Consider the following 22,216-nt stretch of genomic DNA (forward strand, 5'->3'; position numbering starts at 1 on the left):
ATTTACTGGATCATTATCATTGTTCAAATTTATACCACCATAGACAGCTTACTTTAAAACGTTTGAAATTTCCTTATGCCTTATGATTCCCAATTTCAATGTTTCCAAAATCTCTGTTTTCTGTATTTATCAAAAGGCTCATGTTTCTGAAATAACTTTTAGTGCACAGAACTTGAAATGTTTGAGGGAATTCAGGAAAATATATTACATGTAAAGCTGGTAAGGTTCTGCTTCCTGTACAAAGGGGGCCCTGTAACTGCTCTTTGTGGCCATGAAAGCATAAAGGATTCTGCACTGACTCTAATATAACAATTTTAGTTATAAGAACAGAGGACTCAAACAGGTTAATTTCTACCTTGTTTTTGAATGAACCAAACAAAAACTGGAACCCAGGTCTTCTTATACTTCCTCTAGTATGTTTTCCCTACTCCCCTCCGGCTCCAACATAAGAACTCAGAGGGAACCAGCACTGCTAATTACACAGGTAATTTTAGAGAATTTTCTTTCGAGGGAAAATAAGAAAAAAGGTAAAGATTGCAATCACATTAAGTGAAGGCTTTTCATATATAATCAAAGTAGGTGTCTGTAGGGGGGAACAGCAGCACACAGCAAAATCCTCCGTGCATGTGACGAGAAAGACATCTCTGCTGAAGCATAGGCAGCCATAGTTCTGATTCTACATCTGACCTTGGATTACTCCCTTCAGTCTTTATGCCTCAATTTCTTTACCCATCAAATGAGGAGATTAAACTGCAGTTCCTCTTAAGCTTCAAAATTCTGTGCTGTGGAGGTGGCTTGAATACAGGGTGAGGATAGCCTGCTGTCACTCATCTCTTTTTGTTCAAAGGAGAACTAAATGAATCTGCAGTTCCTTCCTAAGAAGGGAGACTGACGATTCCTACAGACTTACTGGGAGGCTAATCACTACTATCCTTAAAAGAGGAGAGGTAGAGGGGCTGTGATTGTGGCTCAGTGGTAGAGTATTTGCCTAGCACCTGTGAGGCAATGGGTTCGATTTGTAGCACCACATAAAAATAAATAAAATAAAGGTATTGTGTCCATTTACAACTAAAAAGTTTAAAAGAAAAAAACAGTAGAGGAGTGAAAGAAAGGTACCAGCAAAATAACTTGAGAATAATTCTAAGTCTACTTTTTTTTTTCCATAAAAGAAACAAAAGATGGCTGGTTGGCTGAATGGTTGAGAAGAGCAGGTGTTGCTGGTAGCAGATGGTGTTGGTGGTGGAGTTTCTGCTCCCTGATCACTTTCTTTTTGTAGGTCACAGTATCAAGGGCACCCAAAAGTGAAAAACTGTTATCTCACGCTTCCTGTACTTTAAGAGCTCACTTTTTACAAGAAAGAAGTAAAACACAGAGCCTATTGTATCTGTTGTTACATTGTTCAGTAGCAATCCCCCTTTCTGATAATCCTAACATGGGTCCTCCTCCTAACAAGGAGGGGAGACTTCCGACCGAAGCAAACACTCACATAGTTTTGCATCAGATCAGGATGAGTTCTCTCAATGCCATCGTCCAGGATGGTCACCACAATGTTCTTTCCTGTGTATCCTCTCTTCCAGGCTCCTTCAATATTCATATCTGATTGGCAGGGATGTGTGTTGTCACTGCAGTGCTGAAGAAAGAAAGAGACATGGCAGATTACTAAATAGTGAAGAGACAGGGGAATTACCCATTTGTTAAGACAACACATTAAATTAATGGCAATATGGTAGATTGCCTGGTAGCACAGAAGCAGGACTCCCAGCATAATAACAGGGGAAGATGGGAAAGAGAGATGTGGGAAAAGCAAGTAAGAATCTGCCACCAGCTGCGATCTGTTCTGGTACCATAAATCCTTTGAAAAAATATAAAAATAAAGTACATCTCAACAACGTCATAAGGAAGATATCATTTATTGTTGGCATGTATTAATGAGTCATAGTCATCGTAAAATTTCATTTATAAACCCAAACCAGGTAACTGAAGAACATACTTAGCCAGGCACCTAGGAGCCGATTCAGCCACACTGGAACTCACACAGGTGTCTTTTGTACAGTTAGCCAGAGATGTGCTACTATGAGAAACCCATGAATGAAAAAAAATAACAGGTTTTCCAAACTTCTTTCACTAAATTAACAACGGCTGCTCTACCATAATGTATTGGGATAGACAGACTCAAACAGTAATACTTTTAAGAAGGGGGAAAAAATAGTGCAAAGTCCAGAAAAGTGCTCTACACAAGAAAATGCATGTGAGGCTTTCAAGGAGCAGGCTGTAAAACATGGAACCTTGGTTCATTATGTGCAGAAACGTCATTCTGCAATGGCTACAACGTACATCCATACTGAAAAGGAAATTAAGCCAGCAGCTTTTCCTGATATGATTTACTAGCAACTGTCCAACCCACACCATTGTTCCTTTAAAGTCCATCTCTTTGAAATATCCCCTCTGAGTGGTGCTGCTTTCCAGGTTCTTAAGGCTCCAGAGAGGAAAAAAGGAAAAGAAATGTGCTGCTCTATGATGCCATGGCAACACCAGCCACCCCAGGCCTGTAGCTATTCACTCCTTTCCTCCTGTAACAAACAGTTCAGCATTTAGGGATGGCAAAGAATGCCAAGCTTTCTATGCTGTAAGCACAACAGAGACCTGACTGCCACTGATTCATTTAACACACACTTTATTGAGTGCCTACTACAGGCCGTACAGCTTTGAACAAGGTACCTGACTGAGGTCCTTGGCCTAAAGGGGAGAACACAGAAAATAAAGGAGCAAATAAGTGATCTTGGTTTTTCCGTACTTAAAGAGGGTGATATTACGGTGAATGCTTAGGGGTCTCAGTATACTTCTTCAGGTGGGATGGTCAGAAAAAGGACTTCAGTCTCTGAGAAAGTGAAATGCAAGCGGAGACAAGACTAATGAGAAAGAGGTGGTCTGCCCAAGAACCTGGGGGCAGGCATCCTGTAGGCAGTGAAAAACTGTTATCTTGCACTTGGTGAGAAACAAGGTGATTATTTCTGGAAAGAACAGTACAGAAGAATGCAGCCTAGAAAGGGAGGCAAGGCTGGATCACTGAGGGCTTTGTTGGCCATGACTGGGCTTTGATTCTAGGTAAACCCCCAAGAGAAGCTCCTTTCTTTCCAAACCTCTTCCCCGCAAATCGAATGCTAACCAGTGACAGATGCCTCCAATGGTCTTGGACATGATTTTGTTCACTAAATAAGACAGAGTCTTATTTGTGCTATTAATACATTTGAATAGAATAAAAGATTCATTCTACAAAAACAGGTACCCACGTATATCAATTTCATAGGGAATAGGACATACATTTTTATGGAAATTGGCATGTTTTCTTACATCCTCACTTCTGATCCTGACACCTGAAGCCCTGTACATATATGCTTTGCTATCTACTTTACTGATCTGAATTCCTTTCCCTTCCTTCCTCCAGTTTTCTGGACACAACGCTGGACCCACCTCCTTTCACAAAGCCTTCTTTGGCTATTTTATCTTTTCCTCTTCTTTGACCTTAGGAACACACATGTGTGCCCATGCATACATACATGCATGCACACTGCTCTACACTATTCAACTTCTTCTAGCTAAATTCCAAAGAACTATTGATGGTGTGTGAATTCTATCTCCCTGACTGAATAAAACTAAGTCTAATCAAGGATTTTCAAAATACTGGTTAATTACAGATCAGAAAAGAGGGCATATTCTCAACTTTACTTCCAAGCCCAAAGCTGCCATTACACTGACTGCTTTCACCTCTTCAGAGACACCCCCTAATGCTCTGTTAACAGAATGATCATAAACAATGGTGTCAATTTCTGAAATACCTACTTTTTTCAGAAGTCTGACTCTGGCCAAGAGTGTGGCCTTTCCTCACCAAATATTTTAATTTAACACAAAGCAACCTTGACAGGTCTCCATTTCATTTTCTTTTCAAAACCTACTGTGACCACCTGTACTATCGATTGTGACAGGGAGTGATGTTAATGTGGCCAAGAGGTGGGCTGGAGGAAGGAAATGCACAGGAAATGGGTAGCCCACAAATGTGATAACCGTCCTGGGGTGGAGGGACGCTGCCTGAAATTGTAATTATGAAAACAGAAGAAAGCCAGTGTCTATGGAAAACATGTGTGTTAAAAGTGAAGCAACTAGTTTTCCTTTTTCCACTCTGCTTTTATTGAATCTGATTTTACCATTAAATATTTTGGTACCACTTTTTTTTTTAAACAAATCCACCACCATGGTATTAGTGGGAGGTGAAGGAGAGGAAATATCTCATGGATAAATTCATTTAGATGATCTTATACAGCAGGTGGCCCAAATATCAAAGGTAAAGAGTTAATCAAAGCCTAGAGTGCTTCTTGCAAATAAATAGTACATCAGAGGACACTTAAATCAGAACACATAAATGCTCGAGGTGAAATTTGTTTGATTTTTGGTGCTAAGATTGAAATCAGGGTAGCTCTACCACAGTTACATCCTCAGTCCTATTTATTTTTTATTTTATTTTGAGACAAAGTCTCATTAAGTTGCTAAGGCTGACCTTGAACTTGCGATCCTCCTGCCTCAGCCTTCTGAGTTGCTAGGATTATAGGTATACGCCATTGCACCCAGCAGAACCTTAGACTTTTAACACATTTCCAGTGCTCCAGGCTTCCAAATGTGTTTCTAATGTTGCTTCATGTACCCAAGATATGTAGAGAGGAAAGACTATGGAAAATACTGATGTCTCTCAAAACTGACCAAAGACAGGAGTGAATTCATCATTTCCTCTACTGTCTGATTAAAACGGTCTTTAAACTGAACCTTATTCACTTGCCAGGAATCCATGTGATGGCAGCCACCCAAAGGTAGATGAAACACATATGGACCACGATTCCCTCATCCATGGTCAACCACATTGAGAAATGTCTGCTGGGGTTGGAACTAAAGACTGGCAGCTGAAACTGTGTCGCCATCTATGCAGCCCCGTAGGGGCCAGTCAGGAACTTCAGAACATTGACAATGGAAAAAAAATATATGTATGTCTACAGGATATGCAAGATAAATATAGTAAATGTATGCACCTTCAATTCTGAATAATGTGCTATATTTCAATAATGATCTGTGCCTAGAAGATGAAGTATTTAGAAACAACACTGGGAGTAAAAAACAAAATATCCTGCAGAAACAATGGCTGTCACCAAGGTCTCCCACTTTCTTACCCATAAAAGCTTTTATGCCTTTTAGGAATGCAATTTTAAAGAGCTGATTCTGTAATTTTAAGAAACTGGCTTTTTCCCTACCAGGGTTACGAGCTATTCTGCTTATAAATGACTATGGGCGAGTCCACATCTCTCATGTCTTCATAAACATTCTACAGTGTTTGCTCAATGAAAGAACAGTTTATTAAACACCTGTTATGTTCTCGCTATCGTTTTCTTTAGACTAAGGGGAGGGGAAATATTCAACATCATTCTTTTTCAACTTCCATAAGCTCTGAAGTCTGAGGGCTTCCAAAGAACAGCCCTTTGGCGGGGGTGGCAGGATGAAGGGGTGCTGTAGATCAAACTCAGGGCCTTGTACATGCTATGCAAGCACTGTACCACTGAGCTGTATACCTCTGGCCCTCAAAATGCCATTTGTATGCTGTCAGTATCTGCTAACTTTGAAAACATCTGCTGTTCATTATTATACAGTAGCTCATAAGACTGCATCCCTGACTATGCAATATTAGTAAGAAAACAGAACTACATGCACAAAAATCTGTTCCAAATACAAATTAAGAAACAGAACAAGATAATTCAGTAAAAATATATACATATATATTTGAAAATTCTCATAAAATTTGGAGCTTAAGAGATGTAGAAAATAGAATTGATATTAATTATTAACATATTTGCAGTGGCCTGGGCTTCTAAATATGTGAAAATATAACTAATGTCTACTAGGTCCTTACCATGGCCAAATATTTCACTAATCAGTGTATGTGGATAGCACCATTGAAGACTTAGAACAACCATTTGAAAGGGGTGTTTTCATTATATGCTTTCAACAGATAAAGCAAATGAGACTTAATCAATCTATGTAAAGTTCTGTAATTCAAATGTGTGGTCAATAGTGGAACTGGAATTCAGACTCAAGCCATCTGACACCAGGGCACAGGACTATGGAAAGTCTTAGGCAAAACATTGAAACAGAAAGGGCTTAGAGCAGGGTCAAACATTCGAATGATGGGATAAGGAGTGGACATCGGAGAACACATCTCCAGTAATCAAAAAACTGAAATCCCACTGGCTTTAGCAGGATGACAGTGCATTCGAGGGATATAGTAGAATATAGTCAGATAAGACTTTAGAGATTTTCTACGTTTTCCTTATTCGTTTTTTTTTTTTTTTTTTTTTTTTTGGTACTACAGCTTTCTTAGGAAATGCCAAGTTTTTATATGACTACTTTCAATAACAGGAAGTTCACTTGTTTAATTCAATGACCAATGACATGTTAGTACACCTGGTCTTTAAAAAAAAAAAAAAAGTAGCTCTTGGGCTGGGGTTGTGGCTCAGTGGTAGAGCACTTGCCTAGCATGCATGAGGCATTGGATTCAATACTCAGCACCACATTAACAACAAAAACAAAAACCTAAATAAACAAAATAAAAGTATTGTGTCCATCTACAACTAAAAATATTTTTTTTAAAAGCCCTCATTTATATTGTTTCCCAACTACCATGGTATAAATACTCACATCGTGACTAGTTGTAAACCAACACAATCATACAATTCCTGAATGTGCAACACAAATCTTCCATGAGCTGTTAGAAGGTGGGACCATCATAGTCCTGGAAGCAGCCCACTATGGGTTAGTTCTGCTCCATTTCTGATGAGATCTGACATCTGCTTCCCAGTACCTGGGAATCACTGGGAGGCACCTAAGCTCAGCACTCCCTTTGTGTTTTCAGGCAATTATTTCACTCCTTCTCATATTTGTTTGCAAAAGTCATTCTTAAATCTTTCTTTCTCAAGTTTACCTAAACCTTTGTGAAGCCTCTGAGTCTTTGTGAGGAAGGTCCTAGCTGATGGGCTCTCCATCAGGTATATGGAGCAGATACCCTGGGTCTCCAAAACTGTAGATGTGTACAAGTTCATGATAATCTATACTAAGCTTGGTTAGGGTCTAAGTTTTTTACCACTATCTCTACAGGCCAGTTTAGTAGACTTCAAATCACAAAAATGCCCTGACCAAAACAGATCCAAAGATAATTGTTCAATTTGTGGATTATGCAGAAATTCCAAGGGAGACTAGTATGTTTCAACAACACCAACTCCAACAGAGCAGCTAAGGATGTGAGCTAAGGGAAGCAAGCAGAGGAGAGTTTTCATTCCACCTCTACTTCTTTCCAACTTCAAGATCCTAAAATCCTAAAACTGATCTGTCCTTTGAACACAGAGAATAGTCATGAAGGTGAGAGAAGACAAAGTACAAAACAAATAGCTGCTGTTGGTGTGATCGTGCTGTGGCTGATGACAGCACGTGCATGGGAGTCATCATAATTTAGGGAGGAAAACCTTAGTTGAAAAATAAAATGAAATAAAAAGGAGAGATAGTTTATTGTAAAAGAACAAGATGATTTTCCTCATTGTCCGGAGAGTGACGTTAGACAAACTTAAAAGGGCAATTGATCTGTTTGTGAAAGATAGCAGGAATGACCTTAATGTTCCGGGTCTTGAGCTAGGTTGGGGGATGGAGAACAGGGTTGGGGTACACAAAGAAAGAACAATTCCAATTGCCTTTGTTGTCAAGATTGGTGCCTCCCACCAATCATCCTGTTTTACCCCATATACTGACATAGTATTTCAGTTCTGCTAGAAGCATGGTTCCCACCTACTATAATACAGGTTTGTTTGTTTGGTACTGAGGATTGAACTCAGGGGAACCCAACCACTGGGCCACATCCCCAGCCCTTTTTGTATTTTATTTAGAGACAGGGTCTCACTGAGTTATTTAATGCCTCACTTTTGCTGAGGCTGGCTTTGAACTCGCATCCTCCTAGCTCAGCCTCCTGAGCCACTGGCATTCCAGGCGGGTGCCACCATGGCCCACCTACAATAAGTTTTGACAAAGGATCATTTCTCAAGTTATATAAGATGTTTAGCTTGTCCCACATAAAACCAAGGAAACATCAAAAAGTAGTGGGTATTGGGAGAACGAGGCTGTGGTATACATGATATGCTTATATACAAGAAAACAGAATAAATGCAGATCCCAAACTCTACTTTAATTGAGGATCAAGAAATTAAAGTGAAGCTGGCAAAGGATAGCCGGATGGTTTTTAGATTGAGTTAAATGGACGTTTCCATTTTGTGATCCTCTGAATCTTTCAAAATCTGACCCCTCTTGAATTAGAAACTTAACACAACCAATAAGCCAACATAATAAACCAAAAAATATGTCTATCTCCTTTAAAGAATCTTTACATGTCTCATATCAGTGTTTGGATAACTGGTTTCAGTTTTTTCACCTGTCCATGATACTAATGGGTAACTAGCATCTCTAAAATTTAGGGGGCATTGTTTGGCACTAAGAACAAACTTACCTTTTACATGTATAGCCTTCTGCACCTGCCAAGTTCACATTATTATCAAATACCTCAGGTACAAAAACAGAGTCAAGTTTTAGCAATCTGAGTTTGAAACCTGTGCATCCTTCTCTACTGTAATTTTTCCTTCTCACCACACGCAGGTCACTCTACTTGCCACAAACACTGTTCATGTTGTCAAGAACTCGAAGTCTAGTCCATGTTACAGACAAACAAGCTATTATAAAAGCACATGCTAGGCATTATAATGGGGGTTGTCAGGGTACTTTAGGAATATGGAACCTAGTCAGAGGGAAGTATGAGAAGGCTGAGAGAAAATAGCACTGAACCTAAACCCCCAAATATGACTCGACTCAAAAAAAAAAAAAAAGGCAAGTGAGGGAAGAAGAGGCTGTGTTCTATTCTGGAAAAGGTATGCACTAATCAAAGACAGACTGAGAGTCAACAGAACTAAAAAAAAAAAAAAAAAACAAAGTCAGTACTTGTTATGGTTTAGATAGGTGGAATCCACCAAAAGCTCCTGTGGGAGACAATGCAAGAAAGTGTAGAGGTGAAATAATTGGATTATGAGAGCTTTAACCCAATCAGTACATTAATCCCCCTAGTCACCAGGGATCAACTGGTGACTATAGGCAGGTAGGGTGTGGCTGGAGGAGGTGGGGCCAAGGAGTGTGCTTTGGGAGTATATATTTTGGCCTTGTTAAGTACAGCTCTCTCTGCTTTGTGGAGTGATTTCTTGAGCTGCTTCCCTCTACCACACCTTTTCACCATGACGTTATACCTGGCCTTAAACTCTTAGGAATGAAGTCAGCCATCTATGGATTAAGACCTCTGAAACCATGAGCCTCCCCCACCAAAAAAAAAAAAAAAAAAATTTCTTTTTAAAAATTGTTCTTGTCAGGACTTTTGGTCACAGCAACAAAAACGTAGACTAAAATAGTATTGCTGGAGGGTGCAGAGTGAAAGAGGTGACGTGGAAATTGAGAAAAACACAAAGAAATAAGACAGAGAGGCACATAGGGAGTGCTTCCCACACACCCAAAGGTAAGCAACATGTGAAATGATCAGTTTGAGAGAAGCAAAGTGATCCAGAAAGGTAAGAGAAAACAGTCCATCAAGTTGATGCAGCTTATCTAGAAGAGAAATGCTGGCCAAACATGTGGGGAAGAAAGGCCATGGGGACCCTTAAAGATATCAAATATGTGATGCTAAAGCAGGACATTTCAAGTCCAGTGCATTTTTGCTCACCTCCTAACAATTCTCACATCAGTAATCTCTGACTAGACAAGTGCATTATCTTCCCAGTGAAATTAAAAGGCACTTGGAATGGAGCCTGTGTTATACATCTTTAAATCTTTAGAGTTCTCATAAATGAATTCAGCAAAGGAGCAGGATATAAAATTAACCCCCATAAACCAACTGCATTCCTACGTATCAGTGAAGAATCAACTGAAAGAGAAATTAGAAATCAACTGAAACTATTCCATTCATAAGAGGCTCAAAGAAAATAAATATTTGGGAATCAATCTAACAAAAGAGGTGAAAGATCACTATAATGAGAACTACAGAACACTTTGAAACTACAGAACACAATTTGAAAGAAATTCAAGAACTTAGAAGATGGAAAGGTCTCCCCTGCTAATGGATAGGCAGAATTAATATTGTCAAAATGGCCATACTACCAAAAGTGTTATACAGGTTTAATGCAATTCCTATTAAAATGACATTCTTCATAGAAATAGAAAAACCAGTCATGATATTCATTTAAAAAAATAAGAGACCCAGAATAGCTAAGTAACCTTCAGCAAGAAAAGTGAAGCAGGAGGCATCACAATACCAGACTTCAAATTATACTGCAGAGCTATTGTAATAAAAATGGCATGGTATTGGCACCAAAACAGACAGAAAGACCAATGGTACAGAATAGAAGAAACAGAGACAAACCCACATAAATACAGTTATCTCATACTAGACAAAGGTTCCATAAATATACACTGAAGAAAAGATAGCCTCTTCAACAAATGGTGCTGGGAAAACTGGAAATCCATATGCAGCAATATGAAATTAAACCCCTATTTCTTAAGCTGCATAAAACTCAAGTGAAATCAAGAATCAATAAATGGGTTGTATCAAACTAAAAAGCTTCTTTCTTCACAGCAAAGGAAATAATCAAGAACATGAACAGAGAGCCTACAGAATGGGAGAAAATCTTTGCCACCTGTACCTCAGATAGAGCATTAAGTCTCCAGGTTATATAAAGAAGTCACAAAACTTAACACACACACACACAAAAAAAATAAAATAACCCAACCAATAAATTGGCAAAGGAACTGAACAGACATTCACAAAAGAAGAAATATGAATGGTCAAAAGTATATGAAAAAATGTTCAACATCTTTAGCAATTACTGAAATACAAATTAAAAGTACACTGCGATTTCATCTCACTCCAGTCAGAATGGCAATTACCAAGAATACAAGTAACAATAAATGTTGGCAAGGATGTGGGGGAAAAGGTACACTGATAAATTGTTGGTGGGACTGCAAATTGGCTCAACAACTCTGGAAAGCAGTACGGAGTTTCCTCAGAAAACTTGGAATAGAACCATCATTTGGCCCAGTTATCCCTCTCCTTGGCGTATACCCAAAGGACTTGAAATCAGCATACTAAAGTGACATAGCCAGATCAATGTTCATAGCCAATCCCCACAATAGCTAAGCTATGGAATCAACCTAGGTGCCCTCTGATAGATGAATGGATAAAGAAAATGTGGTACCTATACACAATGGGATATAACTCAGTATATTTGGATGTGAGGTGTCCCAAAAGCTCACAGATGAGACAATGCAAGAATGTTTGGAGGAGAAATGATTGGGTTATAGCCTTAATCTAATTGGTGAATTAATCCCCTGACAGGGGAAGTTGTAACTGAAGAATGTGGCTGGAGGAAGTGGTTTAGTGGGGACGTGGCTTCGGGGTATATATTTTGTATCTGGAGAATAGAAACTTTGACTCTCTCTGCTTTCTGATCATGATGTGAGTTTCTTCCTTCTGTCATAACTCTCTCACCATGATGTTCAGCCTTGAGAAATGGAGTCGGACTTCTAGACTAAGACCTCTTTAACTGTGAGCCCCCTAAATAAATCTTTTCTCCTTTATAGTTTTTCTGGTCAGGTCTTTTAGTCACAGGGGTGAAAAAGCGTACTAAAACAGCCAGCCATAAAAAAAGAATGAAACCATGGCATTTGTAGGTAAATGGATGGAACTGGAGACTATCATGATATGTCAAAATACATTCTACTGTCATGTATAACTAAAAAGAATAAATAAAAATATTTTTAAAATATTTAGAGTTCATAGTAAAAATACTCAAAACATCAAGAATTTATTTTTATTTTAAGGGGTGTGATGGTTGATTTTATGTGTCAACCTGATTGGGTTAAGGGATGCCCCGACAGCTGGTAAATACTATTTTTTGGTGTATCTATGAGGATGTTTCCAGAAGACATTAGCATTTGAACAGACAGACTGAGCAAAGTAGGGCTGCCCTCACCAACATGTCTGAGCATCAGCCAACACCTTGAAGGCCTCCATATAATAAAGAGTTAGAGGAAGGTGAATTTGCTTTCTGCTTGAGCTGGCACATCAAACCTTTCAATGCCCTTGCACATCAGTGCTTGATTCTTGGGCCTTCAGGCTTAGCCTAGGACTTACAACATTGGTTCCTGTGGTTTGCAAGCTTTTCAGATATGGAGTTGAATAGCTTTCCTAGGCCTCCAGCTTGCAGACAGCAGGCCAGGAAACTTCTCAGCCTCCATAATTACATGTCAGTCACTCATGCTAAATCAATCTATCTGCCATCTTTCTATCGGTACACACACACACACACACACACACAAACACATACACACAGTTTTGACTCTCTTTCTTTGGAGAACCCTGACTGACAAAGAATTTTGAGAAAAAGGGCAGAAGTGAATTCTAAGGTAAAGCATAGAAGAGGACAACTGACATAGTCGAAAATTATGCAGACAACAGAAAAGGTACAAATAAGATGTAGAAATCTTCATTTTCTGCACACTTGCTCATGATAGGGCACTTGCTTTTTCTCTTTGCCAATGAAAAGATTCATGAAAGAACACAGAAAGTGTGCAGACTAAAGCCTTCAAGAGAATCACATAAGAGAAGATGGCATTAATTTGGGAGTGCTGATTATTCTATGTGCCACTAATAGTGTTCAATACGGTTGGCATAAAAAGTCAGAAAAGGTGGATGTGGTGATGCACACCTAGAATTCCAGCAGCTCAGGAGGTTGAGGCAGGAGGATTGCATGTTCAAAACCAGCCGCAGCAACTTCATGAGGCCTTAAGCAACTTAGCAAGACCCTGTCTCAAAATTATTTAAAAAGGAGGGGGCCTGCTGGGGATATGTCTCAGTGGTTAAGCATCCCTGGGTTCAATCCCTGGTATCAAAAAAAAAAAAAAAGAAAAAAGAAATCAGAAGAGATGTGACATGGTGCAGGTGAGTTATTACCCTATTACAGCCCTGTGAGATATTTCTTCTGGCAGGAGAGGAGCTGAGGGGTGCAGGAATCTATTTTCTTTGGAAGAACACAGGGCATGATGATAAAATAAACATTTCTCAATTCTTCTCTGGTTTTCTGTAAATGGCTCAATTTGAATATTGTCTTTCCTTATAGTTGTGCAGCAAATTCTTCTGTGAGTTGAAGAGAAACTTAGTTTATCAAATGAGTTTCTTCTTGGCTATGAATCAAGAGCCAGATATTTCTTAATATACCACTCTCTCCGCAAATAGTGCAACTGGTAAATTAGTAAATGGTGCTTGCTTAGGGATGATCTCAATTAAAATGTTTTCCTTACGTGCCTATAAGCCACGAAACAATTCCTATGCTGAAGCTCATGAAAATGCATTTTAGAAGCAATGGAGTTGCATTATTTTAATAATTATAGTAACATTAACAGGAAGTAACCCTCATTCTTTTCTAATATGTAATATCTTCATTTATGTTGTTTACAAAATTCTGCTTGCACAGAACTCTTCATCCTCTTGGTCCCCTCTGCATAAATTTGCTCAGAAACTCCTGCTTTGTTATTCACCAAGGGCTCCGAACTGGTGCTAATAGAATGGAGAATGTTTTCCTTTCTTTAAAATGAGCAGAATGCACTATGTTCTGGAAAAGCACAACCAACTGGTTTCATAACTCCAAAGTCCTACTACTTTTATTGTTTTCAAAGTCACAAAAGAAATTTTATAACACAATGATAGAAAACAACCTTTTTCTTCCTTCTTTTTTTAATTGTTTTTCTTTAGTTACACATAACAGTAGAATCCACTTTGACATAATTATAGGAGATTGAATAGATCTTATTGTAATTCAGACCCCAGTACCTCTCCTTCCCATCCCCTCTCCCTACCCCCTGCTACCCTCTCTCTATTGATCTTTCTGCCATTTACCCATAGTTATTATTATTTGTTTAAATGAATATCTTGTGGTTGTGGTGTGTTCATATATGTACACAGGAAAGTTATATCTTTCCTTTTCCTATCCCCCTTCCTTCCCTTCATTTTCCTTTGTCTAGTCCACTGAACTTCTATCTACCTACCCCTTATTGTAGGTTGCCTCTACATATCAGAGAAAACATTTGGCCTTTGGTTTGGGAAGACTGGCTTAGCACATATTCTCCAGTTCCATCCATTTACCAGCAAATGCCGTAATTTTGTTCTTCTTTATGACTGAGTAATATTCCATTGTGTATATATACCACATTTAATTTAATTTACTTATTTGTTAATTTATTTATTTTACAGTAGAATGCTTTTGACATATTGTACACAAATGGAGCACAACTTCTCATTGCTCTGGCTGTACGTGGTGCAGAGTCACTCCAGTAGTATAATCATACATGTATATAGGGTTATAATGTCATCTCATTCTACCTTCCTTCCCATCCCCACAATCCCACCCCTTCCCTGACTCCCCTCTACACAACCAAAGTTCCTTCATTCTTCCCTATTCCCCTGCCCCACTATGGATCAGCATTCACTAATCAGAGCAAACATTCGTTCGGCTTTTGGTTTAAGGGAACTGGCTTATTTCACTTAGCATGATATGCTCTAGTTCCATCCATTTACCTGAAAATGCCATAAATTATTCTTATTTAAGGCTGAGTAATATTCCATTGTGTATATGTACCACATTTTTTAATCCATTCATCTGATGAAGGGCATCTAGGTTGATTTCATAGTTTACCTATTGGAATTGAGCTGCTATAAACATTGATGTGGCTACACCACTATATATGTTGATTTTAAGTCCTTTGGGTATAAACCATGGAGTGGGATAACTCAGTCAAGTGGTGGTTCCATTCCTAGTCTCCCCCTCCCCCAGGAATCTCCATGCTGCTTTCCATAGTGGTTGCACCAATTTGCAGTCATACCAACAATGTATGAGTAATTCATCATTACTTGTATTCTTGATAATTGCCATTATGACTAGAGTGAGATAAAATCTCAATGTAGTTTTAATTTGCATTCTCTAATCGCTAGAGATGTTCAACATTTTTCATGTATTTGTTGACTGTTCATATCTCTTCTTTTGGGAAGTGTCTATTTAGTTCCTTTCCCATTTATTGATTGTGTTAGTTGGTTTTGTTTTTGTTTTTGTTTTTTTTTTTGGTGTTAAGTTTTTGAGTTCTTTATATATCCTAGAGAATTATGCTCTGTCTGAGGTGCATGCGGTAAAGATTTTCTCCCATTCTGTAGGCATTCTCTTCATGTTCTTTATTGTTTTCTTCGCTATGAAGAAGATTTTTAGTTTTATTCCCTCCCATTTATTGATTTTTGATTTTACTTCTTGTACTTTCAGAATCTTGTTACAGAAATCATTTCCTAAGCCTAAAGGGTGGAGTGTTGGGACTACATTTTCCTCAGGCAGGTACAGGGTTTCTGGTGTGCTTCCTAGATGGTTAATCCACTTTGACTTTTGTGCAGGGTGAGAGATAGGGGTTAAATTTGAAAATAACCTTTTCTAATGTTGGAGACACTTAAAAGGTTGAAGAAGGGACCTTTGAACATCATTTGGAAATACCTGAATATGACTAATATCATTCATGTATATTACTTCACTAGTGACAATATTCTTATGGAAAATAATGTCAGAGGCAGCAATTTTTAGGTAAAGAAACAATCTATATTTCCATTAAATCAACAATGAAGAACAAGAATATACCTATATACCATCTTTCCAAACCTTCAATCATTCTGAAGTCAAGGTTTGACAACATAGTTATCATCTCACAAAGATGGATGGATGGATGAATGGATGGATAAATGAACAGTCCAAAAGAGAGACAAAGAAAGAGACAAAATAATACACACAGGTTTACATTTTAATTTCTACCAAATTCTTATTGAATGCTGTACAACTTTCTGGGTCTCCATGAAACTTCTGAACAATAAAGGCCATTTGAAGTTCATGAAATCAACCTCTCAAACTAATAGCAACTGATAGATGAGGTGCTCTCAAAGGTTATTTTAAATCAGAGCCAAGTCACAAGGTATCATGCTTAAGAAAAGAAGTGGACATGGAGGGACAGCAGAGGAAGAAAGGATCAATCAAGTGCACACCACAGTGAGGTGGTGTGTGTTTTAGTGATGCTCATGTGATGATCTAAGAGCCCTGTCCTTCCCAAGACCAAGAACCATCCCAACCTCCCTAGTAGAACACAATTCAACCTGGTCACACTCAACATGGTCTTAAGCATTTCATAGTGGTTTCCTTAATTTTTCTTTCATAAAAAGACACTCAAGTAGCCACCCTTAAAGGGCAAAAAAAAAAGATTGATTATTGCATTTAAGTTATATACAAAAATAAAGAGGAAATGGAACTTCAAATGGGTCTTTCCAAGTTTTTTGAATTAGCTTCTCTCTAGATTTATGGGGTTACTGACTCGATTTCTGAGTATGCTCTACATTTGTTAACTTTCAAAACACCTATTTGCAACTGTCCTGTGTATATGAATATATCACAATGAATCTCTACATCATGCACAACCCAAGACTAGGATCCTAATTAAAATAATATATACTCCATGTTTGTGCAAATATGTCAAAATATACTCTACTTTCATACACATATGAAAAGAACTAATAAAAATTTTAAAAACACATTTATTTACTCATTTGTGTATGTGTATGTTTTTATGAGTTTTATTTTTCAACCAATACCTAATGATGAGACTGCATCAGGGAATGAGAAAACATGACCTACCTTCACAAAGTTTATGTTCAGAGTGGGGTAAAAGAATAATAAGAAAATTGGCAAATAAGGCTCACAATATAATTAGAAGTCATGATATTACCTATAAAAGAAAGTTTTAAAAAAGATACCGTCTATGACCTTAAAAGAGAATTGTTATTGTTATTGTATCACCTCAGTTCTTTGCAATTTTGCTATTATTGAGCTGACTTTTTATTCAATGATCCCCGAAACTTCATTCTGAATAGAGGCTTTTATAGGTATCAAGCAATAAACTACAGCATTTAAAGGGCAAGTTAGAAAAAAAATTGAGGTTCCAGACCTATTGCCATTTAAAATTAAAAAATAAAACAAAGAACATTTTCACATTTCAAATAAAAAATTAAAAACAAAAAAATTTCCAATGGAAAAACAACCCCCAACAGTAAAGAGTGTGATATGCTATTACGGTGATGCAGCCACAGAAAACCAAATGTACTCACAGCACAAAGAAAAACAATCTCAAAACTCTGACAATCAGCAAAATCAATTCAGATTGCAACTAAAAGACTCCTTTAATATTATTCCTTCCAGACTGAGTAAAAATAATGATCTGAGTCTACCTGACATCTTTGCTTTCATTGTCCTTTGAAGATGTATGTTAGTGTAAAATCTACAAAGTTGCTTCGAAGGAAAATGAAACATTTTGCCAATAAAACGCCCCAGCTTTCTTCTACAGTGGTGCATAGTAGAGACTTCAGAAAAGATAAAAGATTGCATAATACGTTTGATTGGCCACTCAATAAAGGAACCTACAGAGAAGATTGCCTTTTCGACCCTGAGAGGTTTTCTCCAGACCCTGAAGTGTAATGAGCAAGAAAAGTCAGTTTCACCCTACACTAGCAAATCTAATTGCCAGTGTTTTTCTTATTAATTAAAAAAAAAAGTTGAATTATTTCAAGAATCTCACCAAAAAACGTAGTTTAATAGCAACCAACAGAATTTCTTCTGAGTAATTTCTTCTGAAATAATAATTTCAGAAAAGTAGCTTTCCAAACATAATGGCACACCTTTATTTACAGGGTGGTAAGGACACTGAACTTCCTCTATAGCCACTTACTCTCACAGCAGCATATTCCTGCTCAAGGGCAACACTGCTCCTGTAACCTGAGCCACATTTTTTTTTTTCTATTCAGTAATGAAAGGAATAATGTTAACATAATTAAATTCAGCACTAGGGAGAGCTTCCTTAGAACTGCACCCCCCAGGCCTACATACATATTTTACAAGAGCTTTCCAAGTATCCACTATCTTCTCTATCCAATTAGCAAGCTCTTTATAGGGAACTAGTATAAATACTTCACAGACAATCGTGGTTCAAATCTTCCTGATGCCACACAGAGGTGTCTTTTCTCTGCTGACTTAGGACACAGCTTTGCAAAGTGGAAAAAAGGGAAGTACACACTACATTGGACTTTCAGCATTCCAAATAGCTTTCATTAGACTAGCAAAAAAAAAAAAAAAACTGTGTATCCCTTTCCTATTTTATTCTGCAGCATCTTGTTTTTCAATAGAGGGGAAGAAAGCGCAGAGCAAACATTAAACTGATTGTTTTATAAACAAACAAAAATAACTAAAACTTCCTTTAAAAGAATGGGTTTAACCTATACATTCTTCTTTTCTTTTCTTTCTTTCTTTTTTTTTTGATACTGGGGATTGAACCCAGGAGTGCATAACTACTGAGCCACAACTCAGCCCTTTTTAAAATTTTATTTAGAGACAGGGTGTCAATGAGTTGGTTAGAGCCTTGCTAAATTGCGGAGGCTGGCTTTGAACTCTCAATCCTCCTGCCATGACCTCCCACACCACTGGGATTGCAGGCGTAGGCCACTGCACCTAGCTACCTATACATTCTTATTAAAAATTTTATTGACACAATATAATTATACAATAGTTGGATTCATTGTTCTATATTTGTACATACACAAAATATGACAATATTATTTGGTCACTTTCATTCCCTAGTACATCTCTCTCGTCTTCTCTTCCCTTCCCAATTCCTTTCCTCTACTCTACTGATCTCCCTTCGATTTTCACGAGATCTTCTTACCACTTTTTCCTCCCTTTTTCCTAACTTCCACATATGAGAGAAATCACAGGACCCTTAATTTTCTGAGTTTGGCTTCTTTTGCTTAACATAATATTCTCAAGTTCTGTTTTCCTGCAAATGCCATAATTTCATTTTTCTTTTTGGCTGAATAAAACTCCATTATGTATGGATACCATATTTTCTTTATCCATTCATTCATTGATGGGCATCTGGACTGGTTCCATAACTTGGCTGTTAAAACGTGTGCTGCTATAAACATTGATTTTCCTGTATGACTAGAGAGTGCTGATTTTAGTTCTTTTGGGTAAATATAGAGAAGTGGGTAAGTTGGCTCTCCATATTCATGGCTTCTGCATTAGTAGATTAAACCAAGCCCAAATTAAAATTAAAAATATTTGGGAAAAAAAATCCCCTGAACTCTGTTCTGAACATGCACAGACTTTTCATCTTGTTATTATTCCCTAAACAATACAATATAAAAACAATTTACATATCATTTACATTGTATTAAGAATCATGAGTAATCTAGGGAAAATTTAAAGTACACACGAAGATGTACATAGGTTTTATGCAGATACTATGCCATTTTATACAAGGAACTTGAACATTCTGGAATTTTGCTCTCGATTAGTCCTGGAACTGTATTCTTAGCTGTGTCCACTGAAAATGAACTTAGAATAAATGACACCATAACCCCTAATATCTTGATTTTTAATACTATTCCTCCACAAAAGAAACCACCTACTGGAAAAATAGCTATTTCTATTTTCTATCTATTTCTACTTTTTTTATGTGACAGAAATAATACAAAGCAAACATTTTATTGTCAAATGAAAGAGAAAGTGCTGAGAAACTGATGGGAACTGCTTGAAAGGACATAGGAGCCCACTTAAAAGGCGTTCTACTCATGAAAATTGGGAGAATTTAAGAACCAAGGAAGAATAATGTCAGTAATTAATTTTTATATTTGAAAAAGAATCCATGAGTTCATATGATATTTAAAAAGGAAGGGGAATGAAGAGGAATTACAGAGTTAGGAAATAATTTTGCAACCACTGATGTCATGATTAATTTGGACAGGAACCATCAATAGACTGTAACATGTTGGGGAAAAGCTGACAAAGAACTGGATATTCAAACATCTTGAATATCACCTCCCAGTTCTCTAATTATAAAAATAAATTTTACCTTTATAATTCAGAAATCTATCAGATTTCACCTCAACCAACCAAGTGAATAAATTTTAACATCATCAAGAAATGGGACTTTTAAAATCATACCACCTGATATAGATATAAAGCACTAAAAAGGGTAGTCTTACCTGAGTAGTTAGTGTGCCAAGATGTTTTCATCTAGTCTTGGAAAAAAATCATCAAACAAATCCAAAATGAGATTTATTTCACCAACTACGAGCCTGACCACATCAAAGTCATCAACATGAAAGATGATGCCCCAGCCCTCCCCAAACCCCATGTCCTCAATAAGACAGGGGAGCTTCTAGATTAAAGGAATTAAGGACATAAAACAAATAATGGCAAAGTATAATCCCAAGTTCTGGATAAAAAGAGATAGATTTAACCAAAACTATCATTATAACAATTTGGAAATTTGAATATGGATTATAAATTTGATAAGATTATCATTTCTTTTCTTGAAATAAGGATGATATTTATTTTGGACTGCATTTTCACAATGTCTGAAATGTAATTTCGGAGTTCAGGGGGAAAAAGTGTGTGTATGTGTGTGTGTGTGTGTGTGTGTGTGTGTACACAAAGAAAAACAATACTCATTCCTGAAAAATCCAGTGAATGAAACATAAGTATTCATTATACCATTCTTTTACCATGTCTATAGCTTTACAATTTTTCAAAACAACTTATTGTAGGGGAAACTCACAATTAAAAAAAAAAAATCTAAACATTAAGTCTCCAAGGATATGGAGCATAGAGCTCATGCCAAAATAATAGATTGGTTGACAATTCAGGCAGAGGCCATTGTATCAAGCAGTACCAAGCATCAAATGGAAGCCAACTCAGAGCCTGAAGACCACCCACTGCCCTTTTGACCAGCACAGAGTGTGCTCTGGCCAAGGCCATCACCAGCTGTCTCTTCTGGAAAGCTGTCTGGTGAGGGCTTTTCGTCAACAACTAGCTGCCTTCCCTCTGACCATGATATGACAAAGATGCTCACTCTTGCCTGAAGACTTCTGCTTGGGGTGTGAAGCTCTGAGGACACTCGCTCTCTCTAACATACCGTTCTCCCTCGAAACCACACTGTTCTATAATTGTCCCACAAGACAGTCAAGGCTCAGTGATCAGGAAATAAGAACAGGATCCAGAAACAGGTGAGGAGAGACAGAAAGAAAGTTACATACTTTATGCCAAGAATTTTTCTTGGCACACCAAGGCAAAGGCTCTCATTTTTCCTATTAAACTTGAAGTAAGAACTACTGACAGCATCTGTCTTGCAACCATGAACAGAAGGCTTGTTTGAGAATCAACCCAGCAACTGGAAGGATCAGAGTTGCAATGACTGGCATAAAGAACTGGGTTCCTGGACACCTGTATCACCTCCTGGATCAAGCAAGGCATCCAATCCAGAGTCATATTAGCTGACAAATTCCCTTCTTCTCCCAATTTTTACACTTTCCCCAAATTCATGTAAGTGAATTGTAAGTACAATTCAATCTCAATTGAAATAATGCTTTGTGTAAAACGTTTTCTATGCACAAATAGATTAGGGAAATGAATGTTGCCTATTCACACCTCTCAATTTACTAAGCACATTGGAATAATAAAGTCTCTGAGAAGTTCTTCAGTAAGGAAACGTTCAAATTAGTACATACCAAACAATTTGACAAATGGTTAGAAATTGAGCCATGAGCGGAGGCACACACCTGTAATCCCAGTGGCTCCAGAGGCTGACACAAGAGGATCTCAAATTCAAAGCCAACCTCAGCAACTTAGCAAGGCCTAAGCAACTTAGAAAGACCCTGTCTCAAAATAAAAAGATAAAAAGGACTGGGGATGTGTCTCAATGGTTAAGCACCTCTGGGTTTGATCCCTGGTACCAATAAATAATAATAATAATAAAAAAAAAAGGTTAGAAGTTACACAGAAAGCAATTTTGGCAAGAATTCTGTTAAAATCATTCATTTGCATGCAAAAAAAAAAAAAAAAAGCCTCTCCTACCTCATTTCAGCATATAACATGTATCTATTGCCACTTCTACGAATTTGAGGCCCACATAATCAAACCAAAGATTG

General features: G+C 37.6%; 1 protein-coding gene across 6 annotated transcripts in view; it reads right to left on the minus strand.

Annotated features, from left to right (window-relative positions):
* The window catches only part of Pcsk5 (proprotein convertase subtilisin/kexin type 5), a 434,410-nt gene that overhangs the window by 299,134 nt on the left and 113,060 nt on the right, over nucleotides 1-22,216 (minus strand). For all 6 annotated transcript variants that reach the window (XR_011704087.1, XM_027940145.2, XM_071600559.1 and 3 more), the window contains exon 4: nucleotides 1,487-1,630. Coding sequence is in view for 5 of the 6 variants with exons in the window: in XM_027940145.2 (XP_027795946.2) it covers nucleotides 1,487-1,630 (144 nt within the window). In the remaining variant the exon portion in view is untranslated. The remainder of the gene's footprint in view (nucleotides 1-1,486; nucleotides 1,631-22,216) is intronic.

This window comes from Marmota flaviventris, chromosome 13 (genome assembly GCF_047511675.1).
Source record: "Marmota flaviventris isolate mMarFla1 chromosome 13, mMarFla1.hap1, whole genome shotgun sequence".
Taxonomy (NCBI): domain Eukaryota; kingdom Metazoa; phylum Chordata; class Mammalia; order Rodentia; family Sciuridae; genus Marmota; species Marmota flaviventris.